This window comes from Mya arenaria, chromosome 6, assembly GCF_026914265.1.
Source record: "Mya arenaria isolate MELC-2E11 chromosome 6, ASM2691426v1".
Taxonomy (NCBI): domain Eukaryota; kingdom Metazoa; phylum Mollusca; class Bivalvia; order Myida; family Myidae; genus Mya; species Mya arenaria.
Genome location: NC_069127.1, coordinates 12,179,321 through 12,204,177, shown reverse-complemented (window position 1 = coordinate 12,204,177; position 24,857 = coordinate 12,179,321). Strand labels below are relative to the sequence as shown.

Genomic DNA, 24,857 nt, shown 5'->3' with positions numbered 1-24,857 from the left:
GACGGGAGAGATGCATTCCTACAATCCCCTCCCCACTCTGTGGCAGGGTATTAAAAAGATAACTCTCAAGGGACTACACCTTCTTCGTGGACCTTAAAAGCTGGTACAAGTAGCTCCCTTGCCTGGCGCTCGGCATTTAAAGGGTAGTGCTTGGATAAGTGGTGTACTCAGTACTGGTTCAACCCAGGAAAGTTGTATCCCGTGTATCAGTGCTTTACACCGAGCACGTTAAAGAACCAAGAGGTCTCTTCGCAAAGAGCTAGGGTATCGCGCCCGGATCTCTTGTATCTCACTCTGTTTCTTCAAGTCTTCAAAAGTCTGGATTTGACTGCGAATTGCTGTCACTTCTATCTCATGTCACTTATGGCATTTAAACACAATTGAAGTCGTGATGGCGTCACGGCAGGGTCAAGCCATAATGCAGCCAATGGGCGCGGGCAGACCTTGATAAACCCAAATAAACAAACAAACAAACGGACTAAAGCGATATGGCTGGTTATGGAACTTTTCCGAGATATTATGCCCATACACGAAATTTGGTGATGATTGGACAAAGGATTCTTAAATAAACAAAAGTTTGTCAAACATTATGCCCCTCCCCCTGAGCGCCATGTTGTCAGGAATATATGGACATTGAATGAAATATGCATGGACCGAAATGACAGCTGATTTGTCACTGATATTAGATGCCGTTGAGGCAGTTTTAAGATTATGACCGTTCAAAGTGTGAGGGTAGAGTGTGTTATGACCATGACCTTTGACTCTATGACCTCAAAATCCATAGGAGTCATCAGTTGGTCACCAATAACCTAAATGTCAAGTTTGAGGGCCATGGGTGCAGGCATTGTCAAGTTATCACACAGACAAGCTTTTTTTTTTAAGGTCACTGTGAACTTGACCTTTGACCCATTGACCCCTCAAATCATAAGGTGTCATCTACAGGTCAGACGCAACCCCAGGACATGTTTGAGGGCATGGGTGCAGGCATTGTCCAGTTATCACTCAAACAACATTTTCGCATTCAAGGTCACTGTGACCTTAACCTTGGCCCGATGACCCAAAAGTCAACTTTTGACCCAATGACTCCTAAAATCTATAAGGCTCATCTACTGGTCAGGCCCAAACTTCCTTGATAAGTTTGATGATCACAGGTTCTGGCATTGTTGAGATATCACTGGGAGAAGATTTGTTAATTTTCGTGTGTTAAAGGTTACTGTGACCTTAACCTTGGTCCGATGACCCAAAAGTCAATAAGGGTCATCTACTGATCAGGCCAAACCTCCAAGCCAAGTTTGAGGGCCATGGGTGCAGGCATTGTTGAATTATCACTCTGACAACCTTTTATCATTCAAGGTCACTGTGACTTTGGCCTTTGGCCGTATGACCCCTAAAATCAATAGGGATCATCTACTGATCAGGCCCAACCTCCAAGTCAAGTTTGAGGACCATGGGTGCAGGCATTGTCGAGTTATCACTCAAACAACATTTTCCCATTCAAGGTTACTGTGACCTTGACTTTTGACCCAATGACTCCTAAAATCAACTAGAGCTGTCACAGGAGTGACGAATACCCCCAAATGCCACCTGGACACAGGAATGGCAAACCATTCCATTGAAAAGAGGCCATAACTCCAAGGTTACTGCACACTGCATCTTCTTTTATCATGCATGTATTGTTTTATTTAAATCTGTTGAGTAATTTAGAAGTTACACTGCTGACAAGAAAAACTAGCTGATGCTCTAGCTGATCTCTTCTGGAATAAGACATCTAGAGCATTCACGAGCTTTTCTTCCAACACGATCATCATCAAATTTTACAAGTACATATTTGGGCTTGAATGCATCCTTGTCCACCTAGGAATAAATCCCGGGACTGTTCCTGTAGCCAAATTAACAAGTCCATCTGACAGGTCAATATTTGTAGTAAGCTCTACTGTGGCAAATATGCCATACTTAAGTTCTGCTGGTATTCCTCTGGCATCTGGTTCAAATGAAGCATGCTGGATTTGTTTTGTTCGTTCATCTTTCCAAGTGTCAATTACCGTAAATGACTGGGTATTAGACGCACTTTTTTCCCTCAGATTTTGATGCATAAAAATGCCTGCGTATAATACCCAGTGACAATTTTTTGAACTTTTTTTCTGAGGTCAACTTCAAGCCGAGAGTTTGTTTAGATTTATGTAGAAAGGGATGTTACTCGCGTCATATTGACCGAGTATATACGGGTTAAAACGGCAGTTAAAGATCGGGATACGGTATATCGTAAGACGTTTATAATTTCAACAAAACTATTTTTTGATTTAAGTTACCGTAATTCACCTAAGAGTTCGGACACTCTAAATAATTGGACACCCATAATTATTTCCCAAAATGATTTATTTTGCGTACCTAATTTTCGAACACACAAAGGACATCAATCATAACTTTCATAGTTACCAAGTTTCTCAGACGAAGATTATTGATTTTTATCTTTACAATGCCTGGCTAGATTACCTAACCGTATACACCACTGTGACAATTTAATTAGTTACTACTCATCCTAAACGATTTATTGCCTGTTGAAAAGGAAGTGTGATATATTTATTTGTGGATTAAACAAACAACAAGGGCAATCAAGGGATTAAGAAAACATCAACATGGCATGTTTGTAAAATGATCTGCCAATAAGCTTTCAAACTTGTACCACACTTATAGACTATATGAAGCAATAATCGTACAGTTATACATTAATCCTGCATTGCAATGTCCATGCTCTCCACGAGATCCTCGTGGGTATAACTGTAAGTTATGTGACGTCACACAGTGTGACTCTTTGATCTGAAGCCGATAGAATGTGTTTATTCAGTTCAGTGCATGTATAAAATGGTGTTTTAATTAACTTGATGAAGGATTTACACTTATAGGCGTAATAAATAAGTTTATGACCATTGATTACTACGGATAAATTGATAAGTGGTAAAAAGCAAACATGAAGAAAAAAGGCAGGTTAAACAAACATGTAAATAAAATGTAAAAATGATCATTTTCTATGTATTCGGAGAGCGAAAAAAATAATTAATTTATGGTGTCCGAACTCTTGTGAATTACGGTATTCAATATTATTTTGAATAATAAATTGAATTAAACAATAATCAAACTTACATATAAAAAAGCAAAGTTGGGCACTGTCAAAATATTTTTTGCATAACAGAACTTTTCATTCTCGACAGAATGGTTGTATGGTTTTAAAGATAACCATCGCCATTATCACGAAAAAATATTTTTGGTCACTGTCAACAAACATGGTGGCTGAAAATGCCGGACGATTTTGACATTTTTTCTTTGCGTCTTTTAACCAAAAACATAGATTAAAAGTTTTTTCTCGGACTTTTCACAGATTTTTTTCCCTGCGTCTAATACCCCTATCGTTTTATACCCAGTCATTTACGGTACTTTTAAGGTAAATATTTGCTCATTTAGTTTTTGAAGGATCTATCGAACTTGACCTGTATCTTCTGATGTTACACCTGTGTACCAAAAAATGTTCAAATCTGTCAAGCCTTTCATGAGTTATCGTCCGGAAACCATTTTTCTATTTTAAGTAACAGTGACCTTGACCCCACCAGCCCCAATATCGAACTTGATCTGTATCTTCTGATGTTACACCTGTGTACCAAAAATTGTTCAAATCCGTTTAGCCTTTCATGAGTTATCGTCCAGAAACCGTTTTTCTTTTTTTAGTAACAGTGACCTTGACCTTGGCCCCACCAGCCCCAATATCGAACTTGACCTGTATCTTCTGATGTTACACCTGTGTACCAAAAAAATTTCAAATCTGTCAAGCCTTTCATCAGTTATTGTCTGGAAACCGTTTTTCTATTTTTAGTAACAGTGACCTTGACCTTGGCCCCACCAGCCCCAATATCGAACTTGACCTGTATCTTCTGATGTTACACCTGTGTACCAAAACATTTTCAAATCTGTCTAGCCTTTCATGAGTTATCGTCCGGAAACCATGAAAACCGACAGACCGACCGACCAACAGACAGACCGACCGACAGACCGACCGACAAGCTCACTCCTATATACCCCCTCAAACTTCGTTTGTGGGGGTATAATAAGGCTCATCTACTGGTCAGGCCCAAACTTCCTTGATAAGTTTGATGATCACAGGTTCAGGCATTGTTGAGATATCACTGGGAGAAGATTAATTTTGTTAATTTTCTTGTGTTAAAGGTTACTGTGACCTTGACCCGATGAGCCAAAAGTCAATAGGGGTCATCTACAGGTTTGGCCCAACCTCCAAACCAAGTTTGAGGGCCATGGGTGCAGGCATTGTTGAGTTATCACTCTGACAACTTTTTATCATTCAAGGTCACTGTGACCTTGCCCTTTGGTCCAATGACCCCTAAAATCAATAGGGATCATCTACTGGTCAGGCCCAACATCCAAGTCAAGTTTGAGGACCATGGGATTGGCATTGTCGAGTTATCACTCGGACAACCTTTTATCATTCAAGGTCACTGTGACCTTGACCTTTTTTCCCGACTACCCCAAAACCTCTAGGGGTCATCTACTGGTCATGCCCAACCTTCAAGTCAAGTTTGAGGACCATGGGTGCAGGCATTGTCGAGTTACCACTCGGACAACCTTTTCTCATTCAAGGTCACTGTGACCTTGACCTTTGGTCCGATGACCAATAGGGGTCATCTACTGGTCAGGCCCAACTTCCATATCAAGTTTTATGACCATAGGTCTAGGCATTGTTGAGTTATCACTCGGACAAGCTTTAAATTATTTTACCATTAAAGGTCACTGTGTCCTTGAATGCGAAAACCCGATGAGCCCTAAAATCAATAGGGGTCATCTACTGGTCAGGCCCAACCTTCATGTCAAGTTTGATGACCATAGATCCAGGAATTGTTGAGTTATCACTCAGACAAGCTGTGATCTACCGACGGACCGACCGACCGACCGACCTACCGACAGACATGTGCAAAGCAATATACACCTCTTCTTTGAAGGGGGGCATAATTATCGGACAACATACTGGACAAAACTGCCCACCCATTCACCGCAGGTGAAACTATAATACGTTTGGTTCTATAAGCAGGTGTATAAAACTTAGTTTACCTTCTGTCGAAACTACAGGACCAAAATGGACCTATATGGATCAGCTACAATTAAAATTACAAACAAATCAGTGGTTATTTAGGATGTTGCTGCTTTTTGGAAGTAAGTATCGAGTAATTGTTGCTGAGGATGTTGATCCTTGCATTTGGAAATCAATACTATTTCTAGCGAAGTCAAGACATTGTCAGCTGGTTGTTCCCAGGGACAATGATTGTGATGGAAAAGGCAGCCGACTGTTGCTGTGGAAGTCAATGGATGCTATGGATGTAGGTAGTTGCTAAGAAAGAAAGTGGATGCTAAGGAAGTCATCGGTTGCTAAGGTAGTCATTGGTGGTTAAGTTAGTTAGTGGTTGCTAAGAAATATTTGGTTGCAAAGGTAGCCAATGGTTGTTGAGGAATCATTGGTGAAAAAAAGGCCATTGATGCTAGGGATGAAGGTTGTTAAGGTAATAATTGGTTGAAAAAAATATAATTGGTTGCTAAGGAAGTCATTTGAGTTCATTAGAAAGTCATTGATCGCTATGGATGAAGTAGTTGGTAAGTTAGTCATTTTTTGCTAAATAAGTATCTGTTCCTTAGGAAGTAACTGGGTGCTTAGGTAGTCATTGATTGCTAGATTGCAAAAAGGTTGCTTGGGATGTAATATGTGGTAAGGAAGTGGTTGCTAAGAAAGCTATTGAATTGTCTAGTTCATAAGTAGTCATTGGTTGCTATCAAAATCATTGGTTTCTATGACTGTAGCTAGTTGCAGTTAAGAAAGTATTTTGCTGCTAAAAAGTCATTGGTAGCTATTGATGTAGGTAGTTGCTAAGGAAGTAAATCGTTGCTAAGGAAGTCATTATTTGCTAAGGAGATCATTGGTTGCTTAATAAATGGATTCTAAGTTATTCCAAGGGTTGCAAAGGTGGTAACGGGTTGCTAAGGAAGAAAGTGGATGCTAAGGAGGTCATTGATTGCTAAGTAGGCCATTTTATTCTAAGGAAGAAACTAGATGCTGAGGAAGTAATTGGTTAATTAGGAAATCATTGGTTGCTTAGTAAGTCATTGGATAACTAGGAAGTCATTAGTTGCTAAGGAAGTTGTTGATGGTATAAATGTAGGTAGTTAACTACTACTTGAGAATACATACCAAACATAAAATGGTCTGGGCCTTGCAGGTTTAAAGAAGACATCCAAAGATTGTACTATGTAAGTAAATTGGGAAACCTGGAACCCTTTTGGATTGGCTTTGACCCCAGGGGCATTTTTTGAAGGCCACTACATGAGACAATATACCAAAGTTCTGGGCCATATGGCAGACTGTTTTCAAACATTTAGTATACAAGTTTTAATTATAGAAATCCTGGAAACCACAGGGCCGGACCATTTTTGACCACAAGGACAAAAAATTGAACAGGCTTGGTAAAGTGCCTTTACACGAAGTTGCATACCAAATACCAAGGGTCTGGGTCTTGCGGTTTCAGATATGACGATTTTTATACATAGTTCCAGATACAGGCCATAGGGCAATCACAATTATAAATTTTCATTTTAAAAATGGTTTTGTTACCTTTCTTCGAAAGCATCTGTTTTTGAACGAACAGTTTTCTGTTGTGATTCCCATAAAAATGCCCATCTTCGTAATCTTCCCATTTATGCTTGCCATCTTGTTTAACTACACAATATTTGTAGAAAGTATCTCTGCTACTAAGTTGATTGCGGTCAAAGTCCAGTTTATATACATACTCAATGTAATTTTGAAGATCCCTAGACACAATATAAAAAAGATTACTGTAAAAACAAGAGGCAATATACCAAAAACAAAGTCCGTATGTTATAACAATAATAGTTAAAAATGTATGGTAAAACACAAATTATTGCTTTGAAAACCCTGATGGTATAACAATGACCACCAAGTGTGATGTTGACCTTTAAGACAAGAGTAAAAACTGTATGCGTCACATACCTCCCCATTGGCTTCTTCACATTTAGATTATGTCTTGGACACAGTTTCTTGCTATGAAATTCACATTCTATGACATTAACCTCAAAATGCAACCTTGACCTTTCAGAGAAGAGCACAAATTGTATTCCTGACTCAGTTTTTCATGGTGTTTTACAATTTTTGCGAATTTTAAATGAAATTGCATCAAGAATAACAAAGTTACTGCTGTGACAAGGTTGTAATGGACGAAAATACAAACAGATTATATTCTATATACCCTTTCGGGGCATAAAAATGCATAAATAAACTTTGCAAAATATCTTACGCGTGACAAATTGTTTTTATGGTGTATAGGTATTATAAATTTGTCGAAGCCAAAGGAAATATACAGCCTGAGCACAATCATATGTAATGTAGTCAAAAGTTTCATAAGACTGTTGACCCTGACCATAAGGTTTGACATACTGACCTTGAATGCGATGAAATATAGGTTGATTAAAATCAGTACCATGTTAAACTCATTTGAATTTAATGAGGAAAACAAAAAGAAACATAATCTGTGTACACATTAAATAAGGTACTATTAATGTTTTTTTTATATAGCTTTTTTGGATCATATAAGTAAAACGAGTTACACATGATAGTACATAATCATTTAAAAATATTTTATTTCAGGTATATTGTGGGCCTTCTAAAACCTATCGTGCTCATTCACTGGTAAAGGGCATCTTTTACATAAGATTCATGTTCCTTGGTCAAACTGTTCTTAAGTTATTGTGCAGACAAGACATGGCCTACACACATTTGCAAACCAAAATGCCTGAAATAAAATGGCCCCTTACACCAATTGAATGCCACAAAAGGAATGCATAAAACCACAGGAGCTGGTTGCATTGTTTTGACACACCCCTTTGACCAAGCCCCCCCACCCCCATTTAAAAACAAGATCTGTAACAGAGACAGCGCGCTCGACTATTCCGCCACTTTTAAGTGTAAAATTTTAACCAAAAAATCTAAGTCTATTAATAAAGGCTATTATTTGCAAAATACACTTATCTATTCTTGGTTATTTAGGTTGGGTGATTGAATACCATTGTGTAAAGTCTCAGTGCAATACATCAAGTAGTTGCGAGATATTATCACATGTGTGCTAACATGCAAGACCTTAACCAGAATTTCTAAGTCGCATAATAAAGGGCCCATAAACCATAAACAGCTTCGCTTAATTACATACAGCGATGGCTTGATTTCTGAAATTTGGTTTTATTTCATAAAAATAACAAAGATGGAAAAATAAAAATGAGAACTAACTGTAAACGAGTCTCTAAAGGGGATAATTATGTCAAAATGCTTGATACAGTTACCTTCTCCTGTACACAGGTTCGGATCATGGTGGTGAACAAGTGTGCAAAGTTTGAAAGGCATATGTCAATGGACTATGAAAATATCTAAGGTAGTATGCAAACTTTAAGGTAAGTTCTAAGTAAAAAAAGGGGCATAATATTGTAAAAAGCTTGATACAGTGACCTCCTCCTGTACACAGGTTGAGATCAAGATGGTGAACAAGTGTGCAAAGTTTCAAAGCCATATGTCGATGGACGGTGAAATTATCTGAGGTGGTACGCAAACTTTAACGTAAATTCTAAGTCGAAAAAGGGGCATAATGCTGTGAAAAGGATTGATAGAGTTCCCTCCTCCTGTGTACAGGTTAGGTGCATGATGGTGAACAAGTGTGCAAAGTTTCAAAGCCAGATGACGATTGAATTGGAAAATATTTCAGGTGGTACACAAACTTCTACATAAATTTTAAGTCAAAAATGGGGCATAATTCTGTCAAAATGCTTGATACAGTGATCTCCTCCTGTGTACAGCCAGATGTCAATGGACTTAAAAAAATATTTGAGGTGGTATGCAAAGTTTAATGTAAATTTTAAGCTGAAAAAGGGGCATCATTTTGTTAAAATGCTTGATACAAAGACCTCCTCCTGTTTACAGGTTTAGGGCATGATGTTGAACAAGTGTGCAAAGTTCCAAAGCCATATGTCAATGGACTTTGAAAATATTTGAGGTGATACGCAAACTTTAACATAAGTGGTTACGCTGACGCCCATGCTCGGGTGCCTAGGATAGCTCTCCTTATTCTTCAAATAGTCGAGCTTAAAACTGACCTTATACCTGAACAAACTAAAACAAACTTCTTACCTGACTTTTGTTGGACGATGCTTGTTAGATTTCCATCTTTCTAACGAATCATCCATCTTTAGTATCAGTATGTCTGTGTTACTCTTTAAGAAGTCTTTTGCTACCAGAACATGGAAAACAACTGTGATCCGATCCCTGAAAATCAAGTAAATGAAATCTGACAAAGAATCACTGAAGTGGAAAAGGCTTTACAAGAACATAGTCTTATGCTGTTTGGGAGACTGAAATATCACTTATCCTGCTGGTGAAATTCATAATCCTTAGTTTATCGTCCTGAAAACAGTTCTCTTTCCAATGGCATAAATATTTTGCCTGAATTTTTTCATATTGTCAGAGTTCGGTTCTACGTATCAATATCAGACTAAATATACAAACTATATTAATTTAGGATGCATTCAAATGGATTTTTAATACAATTTTTAAAACAGAACATTTTCAGACTAATGTCTCAAGCACTCAGGTAGCTGAAATTGGTAAAAACAATTGTCAGATACTAGAACTTCATTTATGATCTCTAATATTACTTATTAGAGATAATTTGAATTATTTTAAGGTTTTATTAATTTTAGATATAACTTAATCCTGTATTTTCATGTCAAGGCTTGTTAAAATAATGCTCATTGCACAACTACACGCAGACGGAGTTCATGCATATGACATAAAATATATCAAACATGGAATGGCATGGCATTTTTTCCACAAAAATTATTTTATAACCTTTTCTTTAAGTCTTTTGAAATGTGATTGTTTTTAAAATGATTCTGACAAGAGACAACTTTATTAAACAATATTATAAGCAACTGAGACTTGAATATTAATAAGAAACTTACTTAGGATTTTGATTCTGGCTAGCTTGTTGGTTCTGAAATAAAACAAAGCCTTGAAATGTCAGAACACCATAGCTTTTAATATGTAGGTGTTAAGACTTCAAACTACTTTAGTATCTTAGTGCTTAACAAGTTTTGGTCTACTGACCGTCATATAGACTAATCAACATATGCAAAACAATATCTTCTAAGAAGGGCCATAAGAAGTTCAAAGAAAATGTTACTTGTTAAAGCATAAAGAAAATATCTCCCCCCCCCCCCATTGAGTTGTTTTTTTAAATATATTCAGTGTTATTGACCATGAAATCATGAAATCCAATCTGGCAGCGTTTAACTGTCAAGGGAGATAATTGTGTAATCCAATCACTAAGATGCTGTGTAAGTGTGCACATTTTCAAAAGCTCAATAGTATGCTTATATCAAATATCATTGTCAGAATATACATATATTAATAAGTAGCAAAGAAGTATTACCGAGTTAATGTATTAACAAATGAACATACTGAAACAATAATGACTGTTTGTTCATTTATGGAAAATGCTTCCATTTAGATTTCTGATGACTAAATTATCCAAAAAGAATAACCAAGCTGACAAAATGGCACCTATTACATGATTACACAAGGAAAAATACAGTTAAAATTTCCAAATACCTGAATATTTTTGTTTTTCTTGTCACTTGTTTCAGGCGAATCTGTCCCTTTATTTGTTGATTGATCTGATTTCACTGGTTCAGAATTCACATTTTGTTTGATGAAAGAGTCTGTGCTGCTTTGTTCTTGAAAAGAATTAGATTCTTTTACAGTTGGAATTTCAAAAAAGCTAGCTGTTTTCTTCACTAGATGATCGTCTTCTACTTTAAATGTGTCAACATTTGTACTCTGTTTTGCTTCCTGAATACCTTGTCCAAAAACACGCTCATTTTGCTGATTTTTATTGTCATGTCTGTCTAGACACCCAGTTGTTCTTTGCTGGGCTTTAGCAGCCACTTCAGCCACTTGAGAAAATGATTTTGTCTCCACAGAATGTTCTGTTGGTCTGTCATTTATTGCCTTTTCTTCTTTCTTGATTAAAGGTAAATTATGTTTTTCACAGTGTTTTTCTTTCTTCCTTTCCCTCTTTTTCGCCTTTTTTGCTTTAGCCCCTCCCTTAAGATTCCTTTTAGTTCTCTTTCCTCCATATTTCCTCTTATCTGCGTCATCAATATTAGCAACTGATTCACTACTGTCAGAATCAGCAGAGTCATCTTCAGAGCCATCATTATCTGATAAATCGTTTTCAAATATTTCACCATTGGACGATTCATTCATTTTTTCATCAACAGTAATGTGTATACCTTTTATATTATTTTCCAACTCACTTTCAACTGTTACATGTCCATCTTTTTCATGGCCAACTTTAGTTAAAGCATTTTCTTGGTATGTAGTTGACTTTGGTTCGGAATCTTCTCCGTTGAAAGCGTCAGGTGACTCACAGTTTTTATTGTTTATGTTTGTCCTTGCATTTGCTTCATCAATTTTACTACCTGGGCCATCCTGCATGAGTGGTCTCTGTTTCCTTTCATCATTTCCATCATCTATATTGACATCATGTAATCTGTTATCCCCCGGAGGATTAGATGTATCCATTGCAATACCTTCAACGATACATGTCGGTACTGGACTGTCATGGTCAACCTGTTTTTGACTTTCTACAGCTACTGGTTTGTTAGTCTGCGTCTCTTCAAGTCCTGTCATCTCATGGGGTCCAGGACGGTCCTCCTTTGGTTCAGGACTTGATGTCTCACCTTCTTGAACATCTCCTGCACTTAGTCTATCTGTATCTGGCTCTTGCTGCTTATCTTTTTCCAAAGTCTGATCTTGTAATGTTTGTTCCTTATCAGGACCTTTAAAGCATAAATGTTCAACTTCATTGGCTGACTTTAGAATTTCTGATGGTGGCCACTTAACTTCAGTACTTAGATCTGTTCCTTCAGTCTGCTGTGATGTGGGAATAGATGACTGCTTAGGAGCAGGTTGTAGCTGCTGGATATCATTCTGGCTTTCCACAATATTGGATGCTGTCAGACAGACAGGGTCAGACTTGTCAACAACAATTGCTTGATTTTCTTGAGATGGTTGAGCATCAGCTACTGGAAAAAAGAATTTAATTTCAATCTTAATCTCAAAGACCTTGACTGAAAAAGTGCAAAGTGGTCACATTGCTATGACGACTTAAAACCTACTCCATAAGGTAAAAACAGTTTTTTTTATACCTTGCTTTGCCATCGGTTGGATCTTGAAACCACACTCAGGGCAGAATTTTTCTTCTGAAGTAAGCTCTGTCCCGCATTTCCCACACTTCTCTTTACAAGGTGTTAGAACTTCAAACAACTTTGAATCAACCTTTTTTCCACAAATACTGCAGAACTTTTGCTTTGCCTTAAGCTCAGCCCCACATGCTAGGCCTCTTTCATCCGCTCCATCACAAATGATAATCATAGAAGACAGGATGGGATTGATGGAAGGGTCGACCATATTCCACCCACACTCTGGACAAATCTTCGCCTCCACCTCCAACCCACATTTTGGGTTCGAACACTTCTTCATTGCGACCCTGTTACATCCTAAAGTAGACAAGTTTATGAAGACAATCAAACATTCCGACAGTTATAATGGGGGTTAATGCAATCATTTTTAAACATTAATGTTGTATTTTTAACAAACCATGAAATTCATATTTTGAGTGTAATTAATTGTCATACATTTCTTTTTGAATCAGGACACATACGGTATCTTCAATAATAGCACATGTATAGACATGCAGAACTTATGTTTGAATTTCAACATAGACTTTGAATATGAATTATTAATATGATGAAATTTTATCATTGATGATCGATATCCATTATTGCCAATGTTGGGTGCCCTTTGACCATTATTCGGTCATTTTTGATAATCTCATCACACACTCTAAAATATTGTTATACTAAAAGTGTTTTTTTATATTCTTTTATTGCTCTTATGAACAAGAACTGTCATAAAGATTATTCAGCTGCTTTTAATTTTAAGATTGCCATGTTTTAGTAAAAAATCCACATGGATCACTGTAGCATTAGATAACATGCAAAAACCTTAACCTTTCAAAGTCGAATAATAAGGGGCCATAATTTGCATTATACCCTAAATAGAGTTACCCGGTATCTATAATCTTCATTGATGAAGCAGGTTGGATAGTTAGGAGAAAATGGCATAATTGGCTTACCAGAGGATGAATCAATAATTAAGTCACATGGGCAAAAACTTAAATCTTAAATCTTTGTATGTTTTTATTAACAGCAAATGTAAAAATAGGTACAAAAGTATTCAGGCAAATGTTCCCCATACACTTAAAAGTATTTTGTTTTTTTCTGACAATAATCTAGAGCGGTCGCAAATGTCTTGTATTGTATTTACAAGTACCGTACCAACCTTACAAAAAGAAACAAGATAATATCATAATTACAAGAAATCCGCAGTCAATTGAAGTTACGCCCTAGAATTTAAAATAACTGATAGTTTAGCTAAATCTGAAACATAATGATTTTATTCCAAACAATTTGCTTAAAGATGCACTCTTATACCCATGTAAGATTTACCATAACTAATACGATTGTTTAAAAATACCAAAAAGGATAAATAAATGTCAAAACAATGGTTCTTATGAAGGATACCGAGTTAAATTTGAAAGAAAGTTGCAGAAAACACGGTATTCCAACCTGATTCGACTATTGTTAATCACAGGAAATCTTTTAGCATTCACCAATCATTTAATATTTTTGCGTTTTTAGTCATTAAATACACGATAACAATCGTGCTATCAGTAAGTTATACTTTCTATATATATGTGTTATTTAGTAAGTAGTTAAAGGTTTATCGCTTAAAATGTATGTTTCTTATACATGGGTATGAGTTGATTTTGAATAAGAGTGTCACTTTAAAAGGAAAAAAAAAATCTATAAAAAAACCCATACTTTTTAAAAGTGCAATTTGTCAACAAAATCCTCTCTCATTTTTTTTTTTATTTCAATGAGCATGTTTGAGGCAGCAAAGGATTAAGATTCTCCTTGCCTGTTTGAAGTTTTACATGCGACATCTTATAGCTGGCATAGTGACGAAGGTCCCATATTTGGATTTGCGTAAGTTAACATGCTTGATTATTTTTAATTTGGCGAGACTCCCTTAATTTACTTTTTATCCAAATATATATTTCAAAAAATGCAATTTCATTGGATATTTTAAATATTAAAATATATATTTGATACTCCTATGTCAGTGTAAACAATTAATTGTGTCAATGTCAATTTACCACCCTCCACAGCTCTACCCTAAAGAGCACTCAAACAATATTATTTTTTTGTTTCGTAGCCTTATTTAAATATGTAATAATTGACTTGTCCGCATTTAAAGCATTACTTTATCAAAGTATTTGTCCATTTTGAAAATTAAGTACCTAAATGCTTTGTGGTAAATCCCTGAAAATGAGATTTGCTGGAAAAAAACTCCTATTCGTTTTTAAGAGTGCCTAAATTTACAAAATTAATGAAAAAATAAATAAAAGGTAACACAGCGTATCAATAGTCTGTAATAGTACTCAATAGTAAAGTAAGCTTAATGTAACAAGTGTTTTGATTGGTCAATGATGATATCAGGAAAATGATACATTTATAGTTTTCACTTGATTTTGCAGCAATATAATCAGAGGTTAGATTAATCATTATCAAACCTCTGATGAATGAGAATGAGTTTTTTTAACTCTAGGTTATATAGTTTTGGTGTTTGAGCAACAGTCCAAAAATGCCATTGTTTTGCTTTCTCAAGGGCCATAACTCTGGTTTTACTAAGTGTATCCCAGAAACCAGAGTTATGGCCCCTAAGTAAGCAAAAGATTTTGGACTGTCGCTCAAACTGGTGTACAAAATTTATGATTTTAATCGACCTATCTAGAAATTGATAGAAGCTATTGGAGTACAAGGTTGTCCGATGAAATACTGGTAGAAAACTCCCAAAAAGGACCTAAATCAGTTACTTTAAACAAAGTTGTGTAATGGAGGTTCAAACGTGTGTAAATATACCTACAAATTGCTTGTTAGGGGTTGTAAAAATCAATTATCACATTTAGAATGGACAAATTTATTGAGTTCCATGTAAAGATATGCACCTTTGCAAAGAATGCTTGTTACTTGCTGGATTGTCAGAGACCAAAGTGCAAAATGTGATGTTGAAACCATATTGAGGACGGCGAATTTGTTCTGCTCATTTTGAGAGAGAAATTACTTAAACTACTAGAGCTGCAACGATTCACTTAAATAAGGCTCAATTTGATTTGATTCCGATATCAAAGATGTTGCAAACTTTCTGTTTACAAAGTTAAATAACAAAAACACACACACTTATAACAGAAACTATCTGTTGATAAATTTTAAATGAATAACAAAACATGACCTGGTTTTGTTATTCATTTAAATTTCATTAACAGATAGTTTCTGTTATAAATGTGCTGTTTTTCTGTACATGTTGATTCGTTTATTTAAGAAATGCAAAATGCTCCAGCCACTAGGTTGTGCAACAAAATCTATTTTTCAGATAGAGTACATTTAAACAAGAGGCCCAAAAGGGCCTATGCTCTACTGGCATGGCTCTTGTGGTCATTTTCAATCCAGAGCATGTACGTTTGAGTAATAGGCAACAAATATATAGTTCACGTTTAGTGTTTGGGTTAGCTGAAAATGCTGCACGTTCAACATCTGAGGACAGGAAGTGTTGTAAGCAGATAAGTTGCATGAGCTATTTTAATATGTGCCAAGTAAAGGTAATCTGAGGGTAAAAAATATTTGCTTTCAAAACTGTACTCATCGTCAAAATTTCATTTCTGTAGCTTTAAAAATAAAAAGTCGGTCAAAAGTCAAGGACATCCGAGGACAACATTAATTCTTGTTTGCAAAACTGTTCACATGGTCAAAATTTCATTACTGTAGCTTTAAAAATTAATAAATAAGTCAAAAGGGGTGGGGGCAGCTTTTGCCCAAGGGGCATTATTTCAAATGTTTTAAAAATATTTCTTAAATAAGTAAAATAAGGAAAATTGTGAAACCCAGGGCAGTGCCAGTTATGACCCAAGGGGCATAATTTGAACAACCATGGTAGTGGACCACTAAATAAAGCCTTGTTCAAAATGGGGGGGGGAGTCCTTTACATTTGCCGCACTGGTAATGACCAGTAATGACCCCAGGGGCATAATTTGAACAAACCTGTGACTTTACATGTAAACTTGGCTAAAAATAGACTTCGCTCATGTAGACTTGGCTAAAAATAGACTTAGCTTAAAATAGCATTTTTTATACTTTCAAGACCCATAATCCAGGCATGCATGGGCAGATCTGGCTGGTTTTCAAAAGGAACCAAGTTCTAATGGATATCTAAATACTGTACAAGTTTCATCGAGATACAATCAAAACTGAAGACTGTATCGTGTTCACAAGCTAGTTTTTACACAATAGCATTTTTTTTATACTATCAAGGGCCATAATCTAGGCATGCATGGGCAGATCTGGCTGGTTTTCGAAAGGAACTGAGCTCTAATGGATATCTAGATACTGAACAAGTTTCATCGAGATATAATCAACAATGAAGATTGTATCGTGTTCATAAACCAATTGTTTACACAATAGCTTTTTTTTTACTATCAAGGGCCATAATCTAGGCATGCATGGGCGGATCTGGCTGGTTTTCCAAAAGAACCGAGCTCTAATGGATATCTAGCTACTGTACAAGTTTCATCGAGATACAATCAAAAATGAAGACTGTATCATGTTCACAAGCAATTATTTACAGACGCACGGAAGCACGAACGCACGGACGAACATACTGCGACGTACACATTACCATCACATAAGCTCTTCTGGCCTTTGGCCAGTAGAGCTAAAAAAACAACATGCTATTAAATCAATGTAAAAAGTGAAACAGTCTGTGTTTATCAAAGAAAGGTAACTTTGATAAGTTTGGAAATGAGTTTTTATTGAAGGAAATTTGACTTATTTCCCTTTTACGAAATACTTTTGCAAAAACGCCCAAATATGCAGAGATTTTTTACTCTTAACATATTCAGTAAATTATTTTGTTGTAAATTAGGGTTGTTTGAAAAGCGTTAACTTTCAAAAAGTATTTATTTTTAAAAAATACTAATCTTGCGAGGGCAAATCTTAAATAGTATTTGTATTTGTTCCCAAAAAATCGTCCATGTGATTTTATGTTTTGGTGTGTAATTTAATACGTTTAATACGTTAAATCACCCATTTGAGGTTTATTTCTGAATTACAGACACTCTTATTATTTAAAATGGATGAATTTCCAAGAGGTCTGTTAGTTTACCAAGATTGCATGAATTTATCACTGCATAATACCGATAAGGCGATATCTTAGGATACATCTGATCAGAATTTAATTTTGCTGATTTATTCATAATGCCATGGATGAAAGAACTTGTGTAAGTTGTGGTGAGAATGACAATAATCCACACCAGTCAGTGCTTTGACAATATTTCTTAGTTTAAGTTAAATTATAAAAATAGCATTTTAATTTTATTTATTATTTTATTATTTATATAACATTTCTTAGTTTCAGTTAAATTATAAGAAAAGCATTTTTTATTTTATTTTATTCATTATTATTGCTCATCCACTACAATGTGCGATGGTAGCCCCAAAACCAATGGTGACAAAATTGGGCAATGGGCTCTGAAAAAACAAACTCCTATAGCATGGTTGGCTTTCATTATCCATAATATTTGGTAAGTTCAGTATTGGACTGGTTCGGCTATGTAAAATAAAACGTATTTCCTAATTTGAAATGGCATTTACTTAGTTACCATCCTACACTCCTCATTTTAATGTATTGTTTTATTTATAATAAATCAAAATGTTATCAGGACAGAAATGTTCATGACTAGTAATAATCTAGGCATCATTTTCGTTTTTGACCCCGATTTGACTTTACTAAAGATTTAAACATATAAGGTACATTGATATATTGATAAATCTAATAGCGTCATTGAAAAGACAACAAAAACCGAACATTTGAGATTAAATATTGATTATAAATGCACAAATGATGTACAAATAGTGTAATCATATTAAAAATATGATCCATTTTTTGACAATTCAAAAAATTGAAACTCAAGGTAGGGTTTTAGTCAATAGTTAAGAATTGTTGCAGTTTATGTACTCTGTAAAGCAATGTTTTGTTATTTCAAGGCGTATCATGAAACTGTTTTCATTTTTGTGCTCAGAAATGTTTTAGATATAAAATAAGATTTCACTGTTCTGGCGCTTTCAAGTTTAGAATTGCAAAGTTTTAGTGAAACATGCATGGATACCAGTAAAATTAGATTAATTGCAAAACCTTAAAATCTAGAATTTCTAAGTCAAATAAAAAATCCCCAAATTTTGTATTATTTGCAAGATAGAGTTATCATACTTGATAGTTTCAATGCAATACATCAAGTACGAGGTATGTTCGGACAGTTCCCGGACTGTACTAATAACTTTGTTATTTTTCAACGTAGAGCTTTGAAACTTCGGCAAAGTTGAGACACATATATATTCATTTTGATAATAAGCGGACATTCGCCTTAGTCAATACATTCTTAAAATATTGTATCCATAGCAACATAATATTTGCTGTTGTGGAGCAAGCCGTATATTTTCCTATAATGTTCACATTAAACGCATTTTGTAACGTTAAAAAACGCGGGAAACGTCATATTGACGTCGAACCTTAACATGACGTCATTAGTAAAATACGCATGACGTCATTTGAACAGACACCGCCTCGCAAAACAAACTCCAAAACAGGTGCTCAAAGCAAACATGCAACGCGAAATTATTGAAAAACAGCGTGTCGTGATACAGTTTCTCCAGAGTTTAGATGTTTCACCGTCGAAAACATTGATACAGTTGAAGAAATCGTTTGGAGACCAAACTTTGAGTCGCACAGCTGTTTTTGAGTGGCACATACGCTTTAAGGAGGGGCGCGAGTCAACATCCGACGACGAGAGATGTGGGAGGCCGGCACTTGTGGCGAAAAAGCGCGAAATGGTAAAGTCCATGCTTGATAGGGACCGACGAGTGTCTACACGGGAAGTGGCCGAGGAATGTGACATTGGGGTAGCAACAGCTAACAGTTAATTACTGAAGAGTTTAAGATGACAAAGGTGTGCGCACGTTTGATACCAAGGCTGTTGGATGACAATCAGATGAAGAATAGGGTGAATAAATCATTGAACTTTTTGAGGTCCTATCGACGTGAAGGGGACAGATTTCTTCAAAGAATAATCACAACGGATGAAACGTGGTTTCAGGACAATGCCCCAGCGCACAGGGCCCGGTACACAGAGTAGGAGCTGGATGTTCTCGGGATCGGCAGGTTGGAGCACGCCCCCTACAGCCCAGACCTTGCGCCACTTGATTTTGCGCTTTTCCCAGCCGTCAAAGCCCAGCTACGCGGAATCCGATTCGACGATCTCGAGAGCCTACGTTGTCACTGCAGACAATTATGTCTTAATTTGATAAACAATGGGTTCAAACTGTTTGCATATCATGGGTCAGGAGACATGAACGTTGCGTGCAAGCACATGGCCGCTATTTCGAGAAGGAGTAAACTGAATTGACATTGACGTTATAAATTTTAACGTCGGTTTGCTCCGCCATATCGTTGGTACATGTTTTAAATTTATTGTAACTTTTTTACTGTTATATGTATGGAATCGAAATTTTAGATTGAAATGGAATAAAAGACGTAGTAAATCCGTACTTAATTTCATTATAATACAATGAGCCTTTCAAAAGGAATGCGTTCAATCCGGGAACTTTCCGAACATACCTCGTAGTTGCAGAGTTATTGACTTACATGAGCTTACATGCAAAACTTTGACCAGAATTTCTAAGTTGTATTATAAAGGGGCAAAATTTATATCATATGCAAGATAGAGTTATCATACATGATAAATTAAGAGGGTTGAATGGTTGGAGGCCAATGTATAAAGTTTCAATGAAATACATGATGTAATTGCTGAGATATTGACTTAAATGTGGTTACATGCAAATCCTTAACCAGAATATTTAAGTCAAATTATGGGCCATCATATGCAAACTAGAGTTATCTAACTTGGTTATTCAAGTATGTTTGGTGGTTGAGTACCGTTGTAAAGACTCGATGCAATACATCAAGTAGTTGCTTAGATAATAAATGTGTGCTTACCTGCAAAAACCTTAACCAGAATTTCTATATCAAATAATAAAGTGCAATTATTTGCAATACATTAATGATAGAGTTATCTTACTTGATTAATTAATAAGGTTTGATGGTTGGGAACCTGTGTACATTGTATTTAGTTCCAATGCAATACATGATTTATTTGCTGAAATATTGTTACATGGAAAATCTTAAACATAATTTCTAAGTTAAATAATGAAGGGCCATTATTTGCAAAATAGAGTTATCAAACTTGCTTATTCAAGTAGGTTAGATGGTTGAGAACAGTTGTATACAGTCTCAATGCAATACATCAAGTAGTTGCTGAGATATTAACCTATGTGTGCTTACATGCAAAACCTTAACCTGAATTTCAATGTTAAATAAGAAAGGCTTATTATTTGCATTATATGCAAGATCATACATGTGATAATTTCTTGGGTCGATTCCGGGACACTCGTCGTAATGTCAACGCACACTAGGGGGGTCCGGGGGCATGCCCCCCTGGAAATTTTTTTAAATGGGGAACGTCTGTGGTGCATTCTAGAGCATATCTGGGGCTATTTTAGTCGTTTTTAACGTCGGGAAAATGTACCTATTTTGACTGCCAAGACATATTTTTTACTTGACATGGTTGTTTTTTTCTGCATTTTCTTGAAAAAATAAAACCACCAGATATTTTCCCAGGTTTTAAATGAAGTGCTAACCAGGAGGATAAATTATGCAGTCTACTTTCGGTTTCATCAAAACAGGAAATAAACAACTATACGGGCACCTGTTTTCCCGCGCTTTTGAGAACATATTTATTTTTTTATCACATTTAAAACGTTTACAATTTATGACACAATATTTTCCAGACGATAAAGAAGATTTTCCAGTCGATGAGCTTTTTTCCGTTTGGAGATGCATATAATTTTGATAGAGACATGTCAACAGTCGGCTGTATAAAGCGATCCCGTGACTTACCATGGTCACGTGATTAAAGCACTCTATATAACCACCTGTAAACCCCATATCGTCAGTTTTATTTCGGCCTAAAAATACACACGATAGTTCGAAAAAAAGTTAAAAACACTAAAATCCTTATCGACGCGGAAGTTGTTTAAAGTATAACGACGTATCGACTTTGAAATTTGAAAGGAATGGGATGTTTTCCGTGTTTTAATTTTTTTTTTACTCATTTTGTCACTTTCTTTGAACTTACCTTCATGCTCGTTTGTCGGTAAAATGTGTGCAAAATATCAATTCATCAATTAAAAGCTATCATTCATAAGACCAAACAATTCCATATGAAAACAATGAATTTGTAAACAAGAACCCTCCACCACTCGTTAAGCACAACAATAGGCCGATAGATCAATTATCGGGTGATTGATGATGACCTCGACGACACACGTACCAATTAACGGATTAGTGTCAACATGTCCTGTGTTTTACGACCAGTGTCCCGGACAGGCAAAATAGCTGACTTACATTGGTAAAATTAAGATAATCGATTCCGATTCCGAGATTATTTTTTCTCGTTTTTTTTTTTATGACTTTCCGGGACAAACATGACTCCGTGACAGAGATACGATTTCCGGGACAATCCCGGACGTCCGGGACGTTATCACATGTATGTGCAAGATCGAGTTATCAAACTTGATAAATTAAGTATGTTGGATAGTTGGTAACACATGTCTTAAGTTTCAATGCAATACATGATGTATTTGTGGAGATGTTGACTTAAATGTAGTTACATGCAAAACCGTAATAAGAATTTCAAAGGCAAATATTAAAGGGCCATAATTTGCATTTTGTGCAGTATAGAATAATCTAACTAGGTATTTAAGTCGGTTGGATGGTTGAGTACCACTGTGTAAAGTCTCAATGCAATACATCAAGTAGTTGCTGAGATATTTACCTATGTGTGCTTACATGCAAACCCTTAACCAGAATTTCTAAGTCAAATAATAAAGACCCATACATTCCATTATATTCCAACTTATCTAACTAGATTAATTAAGTATGCTGGATAGTTGGTAACACATGTCTTAAGTTTCAATGCAATACATCATGTTTTTGTTGAGATATTGACTTAAATGTGGTTACATGCAAAACCTTAATAAGAATTTCTAAGGCGAATAATAAAGGGCCATAATTTGCATTTTATGCAGTATAGAATAATCTAAAATGGTTATTTAAGTAGGTTGGATGATTGTGTACCACTGTATAAAGTCTCAATGCAATACATCAAGTAGTTGCTGAGATATTAACCTATGTGTGCTTACATGCAAACCCTTAACCAGAATTTCAAAGTCAAATGATAAAGAGCCATAAATTGCATTATATTCCAACTTATCTAACTTGATTAATCAAGTAGGTTGGATAGTTGGGAATACATGTCTTAAGTTTCAATGCAATACATGATGCATTTGCTTAGATAATGACTTAAAGGTGCTTACCAGGGGCGGCTCTAGGAATTGGCATAAGAGGGGGCGTAAATTAAGGGTGCAACCTTTGGATGTGCACCCCTCCCTCAGGACCGAAAGTATATGGCATAAACTGTTTGAATTGGGAATTGGGATTTGGGGTGTCTCCATCAAGATAATTTTAACAATTCGTAGTCGGAAATGATGCATTATTTTTTTTTTCGGGGGGGGGGGGGGGGGGGGGTCTCTGATATTGACTTAAAAAGTAAACTTGGGTGATTTTAGAGGGGGGGGGGTGCGCTGTGTGCACCCCCTTTAAATCCTCTAGTGCTTACATGCAAACCCTTAACCAAGCTGTGACGCCAGCGCCAACACTAGGGTGAGTAGTATAGCTCTCATTATTCTTCGAATAGTCGAGCTAAAAATCATATTGCATTGCTACCACTACAGCCTACCAGTTCAACTGTATGTACAGTGAAAAAAAATGTGGATATCATACCTGTTTAAAATCCTGATATAACTTATAGATTTGTATACAGTATGGTCTACACATATTATTTAAAACAGTTAATAAAACTATACCTGGTACTGTTTTAGTGTTTATGTCTAAAATATGTATTTATTGTAATCAAAATCACTCCTTAATTGAAAGCGTCAAGTCGTCTATTGCGTTTCAATACATTTTTTGAAAACGCACATACTGATAAAAGAAATGCACTGTCATCACTTTACAGAAAATAAGAGACCTTTTTCAGAAATTTAAAAACGAAAGTAGAATTTACAAAAAAACAAGGTCTATTCTTATGCATGAAAATAACTAGTTAATAGGTTTAAATTCGATCAGATATAAAACTGATACATCACTCACGTTCTTGCAGAATGATGTCTTGCTCAATAATGTTTCTATTCTGAAAATATTTTTACATTTTACTACGACGTATTTCCTTACAGTAAGTTCTAATTCTGAAACGAAAGTTTGTACGCCCTCTAGCGTAAATGACGTAATAGGTTATTATTGTCTAACAAATATTATACAGTACAGCGTAGTCACATAGATTTTTAAAGTCATTGTTTGTGTTAAAGCTGCACTCTCAAAGATACACTTTTTTTGTCTTGGAAAGTGCAAATTTAGCGTAAATATCTGCAAACCAGTGATATAAGTCTGCTGACAAAAAGCTGATCACAGGTTTTCATAGTTCCGTTCGAAAATTATTGTTTATAACTAAAACCGTTAATTACTACTAACGGTTGAAGAAAAATGCACAACACATCAATTTTTGAACTTTAATAAAAAAAATCTGCAATCTATTTTTTTCAGCAGTCTTTTATAACTGGTTTAATTCAATGCATTTTCGTAAAAATTGGCTCGTTCCAAGACAAAAAAAAGTTGTCAAAATGAGAGTGCAGATTTAATTTAAATGATATAGTTATAAGTCAACTCGCAGTCAATAACAATTATTGATCAAAACACACTAGCGGATCCAGGGGGGGGGGCGCACCCGGCGCACGCCCCCCCCCCCTAAAATTCCCGGAGCTTACATGTTCTTTGGTATGGAAACAATAAAATATACTATATTTTCCTATTTTTTCTTCGCTCGCTTCGCTCGCGTATTTTTATACAACATTGACTTTTGAGATGTACTCGTACACAACACAGAGTGCACGCAATTTAAACGTTCCCGCCTTCCCTTACTGTAATAATTCGGCACTATATAACATGATCATGTTCACAATTATACATGTATCTTCCCTCGTTTTTCCCGCTTAACGAAAATATACAAATTATATAAGCCACGCCCCCCCCCAACCAAAAATCCTGGATCCGCCCCTGAAACATATAAATATGACAAAAATGTTGTCACAATTACACCGTTTACTTATACGTAATATATAGTTACTCGGAAGGATAATACTTTTTTAAATAAATACTTTTTATCTATTCAATTATTTAACTATGATTTTAAAGCTGCACTCTGACAGATATACCGTTATATAACCATTGTTTTGTCTTTGAAAGAGCAAATTTTTGGGTTAACATCTGCAAACCAATGATAAAAGATGCCTGACAAAAGATCAGATCGCAGATTTTCATATTTCCGTTCGAAAATTAATGC

At 35.8% G+C, this 24,857-nt stretch overlaps 1 protein-coding gene across 3 annotated transcripts in view; it reads right to left on the bottom strand.

The window, feature by feature from the left end:
• LOC128237322 (E3 ubiquitin-protein ligase rnf213-alpha-like) overlaps positions 1-23,699 on the bottom strand; it is a 117,082-nt gene extending 93,383 nt beyond the window's left edge. The window contains exons 1-6 of one of the 3 annotated variants that reach the window (XM_052952729.1): positions 23,612-23,699; positions 12,319-12,669; positions 10,718-12,195; positions 10,069-10,100; positions 9,239-9,373; positions 6,662-6,858 (exon numbers count right to left, since the gene is read on the bottom strand). In XM_052952729.1, coding sequence (XP_052808689.1) covers positions 6,662-6,858; positions 9,239-9,373; positions 10,069-10,100; positions 10,718-12,195; positions 12,319-12,652 — 2,176 coding nt within the window. In that variant the 5' untranslated portion in view covers positions 12,653-12,669; positions 23,612-23,699. Of the gene's footprint in view, positions 1-6,661; positions 6,859-9,238; positions 9,374-10,068; positions 10,101-10,717; positions 12,196-12,318; positions 12,670-23,325; positions 23,408-23,611 lie in introns of those variants that run through there. The other 2 variants (XM_052952731.1, XM_052952730.1) reach the window with 2 other exon arrangements.
• Between the last annotated feature and the right edge of the window lie 1,158 nt (positions 23,700-24,857).